This window comes from Formica exsecta, unplaced genomic scaffold (assembly GCF_003651465.1).
Source record: "Formica exsecta isolate Colony F162 unplaced genomic scaffold, ASM365146v1 scaffold38, whole genome shotgun sequence".
NCBI classification, from domain to species: domain Eukaryota; kingdom Metazoa; phylum Arthropoda; class Insecta; order Hymenoptera; family Formicidae; genus Formica; species Formica exsecta.
In genome coordinates, this window is record NW_021851042.1 from 627154 (window position 1) to 631508 (window position 4355).

Here is a 4355-nt window from a genome sequence, read left to right on the forward strand (position 1 = left end):
AAAATTACTTTTCATCTATGTCTTTTTTTTTAATATATAAAATGTAATCGAAATAAATAAATTGTTAATATTGATATTTAAAAGAGATCTTGTGTGAAAAAAAGAAACATGTTTTCTCGTATAACACATTAGGTATGTATAATAAAAAAAAACAACATATTTTATGTATATTGCATCGAGGGTTGAAAAATCAGCGGAACGTAAATACTGAAATCATTTTTATTTCGCTATAATATATACCTCCATGGATAAATTATCATCTTACATTTATACAAGGCGCATATAGGTACGTCTAGAACCGTGCCACCATTCGTAACTTCAGTATTTACTGTCTACGAACGATTCCATCTTTTTTTCGATTCACACAATTGATATAAGCTGATACGTAATTTAATGCTTGCATTATTTTCTCGCATAGAAAAAATTCAACAAGTCTGAAAGACATTAGAATTAATAAACTGTACTTAAACTGTACTTGCTGATGAAAAACCAATGCTTGGTCCTTTATAATAATAACTATGAAAAGAATATCGCGCTGATATCCCTAATATCACTTTTGAAAATATGTTTAAAACATTGCAACTTGAGGTTTTAAACAAAAGTTTTAGATGTTCAGAAAGATTTTTTTTTTTTATATGAGATTACTTTTAGGGAGATTACTTTTGGCTTTAGGTAATTTTTTTAGCTAATAGATAGCTTCTTTTTTTAATGCTCTCAGACTCGTCATTATTTAAACATACCTCGTATGTTCACGTCACTGCACTTTCAGCCGGTCCACATTTAAAACAAATCCTGAAACGAATGTTTACTAGATCCAGCGCGGTCCAAATCGTTAAACTAATTCTCGAACGCTTGCGTCTCACGATTCTTCCTTCTGGGAGTAATCGAAGCGTCCTGTACACGTGTGTATATACATACGTACACCCATAATTACCGTACGAACGCGTATCTATTTACACTATATACACTCATATTTTTTTTTTGTGAGATCAAAGCTTGGAGCGCCTTTCGAGGCGCCGATATATTTCGTCGTTCAGAAAAAAAATATGATCTTTTTAAGTTAGATGGGTAAAATGGGTCGATTTTGGTCTAAAAAGTGTAACGTAAATTATATATATAAGCTTACATAATTAAATAATTGGAACAAAATCGTTACTAACCGAATTATTATTAAAAGTGACTTATTTCGACCTCTTTAAGACGAATTTTGACCACTTTCTTTGCGGGTTTAGACAAGTAAAATTGCTACCATCGTATTCAGCGACCCCAAAAATGTAAAATTACATATATAACTTACGTTACGCTTTTTAGGCCAAAATCGACCCGTTTTACCCACCGTCCTTTTTTAAGGAAAAATCTTCAAATGGTAGCTTTTGATTTAATTTTTTTGAAATTAACTTATTTATGTATCTCTGGAAATATAAGACGTTTAAATTGATGTTATTGCAATTTCGAGTTTCATCGCTAAGTGATTGGAATTTTTGGAGTTCTTGTAATTTTTAATTTTAAAATTATTAGACTATGTTTTTTTTTCGATCTTTAAATTCCGTATTAATAATTTCCGTATTTTAACTTCTTTATATTTTAGATTTTAATTCTTAAATTCCTCGATTTGCTAACTTTACCTGCGTCCTCGCTTGCCCCATTTCTTAATTCGCAAAGTTGTAGTTTTGCAGATTTTTTCGCGTTCTTGAATTAATAAACGTTTTTGTCTCTTGTAAATCTTTAATCTTTGGAGCTTCTTGTGTTCTCTGAACTCGTAGATTTTAAACCATCGGATTCTTGTTTTATGAATAGGTTGCCAAATCTTTAGGCGACCACATCAAAAATGATTTTGAATCGTACGTGTATAATATTCTGACGTATTATTATTAAGGTCGGTGCCCAGGCGGTCCCATGAACATGGCCGCCGCCGCCGCGGCATGAGTATGCCTAGCCATGGCAGCTGCAATAAAGGGAGGCACTCCTGGGGTACCAGGCGGACCCACCCCAGAGAACATAAGTCCCGATCCAAAACTGGGATGCAGAAGTGGTCTCGCGGATAGTCTTAGTTTCTCTATTTCCGCCTCCTGAAGCCTCTTCGCCTTGGCTCTTCGATTTTGAAACCAGATCTTCACCTGAAACATAACGGTGTTCATAATTAAAGTAGTGATAATGAATAAAGTCGATATTACACAATATGAACAAAATTTACCGATTTTTTAGCTTAACTACACATGTGGTTACATAAGTTTTTAATATTTTTGTAACATTGATAGCAAAAAAAATATAAAATTTATCACTTTTTAAATTTATTTTTAAATATTTTTAGAGCACCACATATGTCAGTCGATGATATTTTAAAACAGAATACAAGTCAATTTCTCTGCTAATAACAAGTTAAAGCAGTTTGTAATATATTACAATAGTTATCACAATACGTTTAAAGATTCCGTATATATAAATAATTATGTAAAAATTTTTTACATAAAAAAATAGTTACCCGAAAATTAGAGCAATTTCTGAATAACTTCTTTTTCTATGTCATTTAAATCATTAAGAAAATATCGCCTCGAAAGATATCGAATAATGTGAGAATCCATAAATTTTACTATGTATTACGTTGTACCGACATACTTTACGAATATTATATAAATGCTGCGTCATTATTATGCAACGTCGCGTTTAACATTAATAATAACGAGATTTATAATTGACAAAACAATAGGAGGTATTTATACATGAATGCAATTAATAAAATAAATAATCTAATAATTAACACTTTGCTGAGTAACCGAGAATATTGGCATGATAGCCGGGAAATAAAAACTCCTGCGAAAAAAATGTGTTAGCATTTATCATGTCATTAAGGACAAACTAGTCAGCGAAAGAAATAACTTCTAACAAGAAATTATCGAGGCATCGAGAAATCTTCGATGTCATAAAACACGCATTGTAATATTCGAGTTTGCGCATAACCGAATCGAATTAACGCTAAATTGCGTTTAATTATTATTTGTACAGCTGTTTGCGAATTCTGACGTTTGCGCAACTGTCACTTTGAATCGGCAGCTAATTTGCGTTACTTCGTTATAAAAATGTAAGTATACATAGAGACGAAATGTTTCAATATTTGAATTATGAAATCGTTTTGCGTTGATGAAACTGTTAACAAATCCACATTTTCGATAATATATATGAATGCTCCGATATATGTATAATAATTAATACACTCAGATGTTTTCTAGAAAAATATTACTAATACGTTTTAGAAAACCTTTTTGATTTTAACATACTTTTGAGATGCTCGTAACACAATATTCAATTAAATCAACTTTGTATTATCAAGATTCTGTAAATATAATCTACTGGAAATTAAAAATTAAGCTTAGAAATGAATAGAATATAATATCAAGTATAATTATATATTCATTCATATAATGTAACAAATTAAAATTGATTTAAAAGATTGATTTAAAAGGAGTCTCACATAAATGCTACTATAGAAATATATCAACCCTCTATGCTTCTCTCTTCATAAAAATCGCTCTGTTCATAAAAATCGCACAATCATGCACGAAGTGATAAATTATTTCATAAGACCATGGAGATGAATGTCGCCGCGAATATCACGATTTGAATTGTAGACATACCTCTTTGTCCGAGGTGAATAATGAGAGGAGAGAGCACAGTAGAAGGAACGGTTTAGCGGCTTAAACGACACGAAGAGATGGCGAGGTAATCGTAGCTTATCTAAGCAAATGAATGCGATGTAGCTTCATTTCGACTGATGCATTGTAATGAATGCGTAAAGTGTGTCTTAGCACGCTAAGTGCGCGATAATAACACAGGCTGTTACATATATGTATAGCGAAGAAGGACGATAGTATAAAAAATACAGAGAATAAAAAATAACCTAATTAGCAAAAATAATTTTTTTTTACATCATTTTGATTTAATTTGATGTCAAAATAACGTTAAAATGTCTACTTTTGCTATCTGGGAAGACTGTCTATAAAAATAATCTGTAATTAATTCTTCTCAGGCATATAAAGTCATATAAATATTAATGGTTAAAGGAAAAAGAACAGTTTTTTTGCTTTAAAAGAAAAACACACATTAAAATGTCATTAAAATGTTCAATATTTAATCAAATCAACATACCTAATGAATTGCAACAATTTTTATTAATTATGCACTCGTCGATCGAAGAATGTATTCTGTATTCGATTTAATATCAATTTAAAATGAGTCAATACAATATTGTCTTTTTATTCGATTTATGTTGTAATATATATCGGATACATAAGCAAACATATATTTTTCGTACGCTTAATGTTATTGTATCTTCGCAACTGTTCGTTATATATATATAT

General features: G+C 30.7%; 1 protein-coding gene across 1 annotated transcript in view; it reads right to left on the reverse strand.

Annotated features, from left to right (window-relative positions):
• Window positions 1-205: 205 nt before the first annotated feature.
• Window positions 206-4355, reverse strand: part of LOC115239409 (homeobox protein HMX1-like) — a 22887-nt gene continuing 18737 nt past the window's right edge. Inside the window, exon 3 of the mRNA XM_029813914.1 lies at window positions 206-2117. Within this exon, the coding sequence (XP_029669774.1) occupies window positions 1872-2117 (246 nt within the window). The 3' untranslated portion in view covers window positions 206-1871. The remainder of the gene's footprint in view (window positions 2118-4355) is intronic.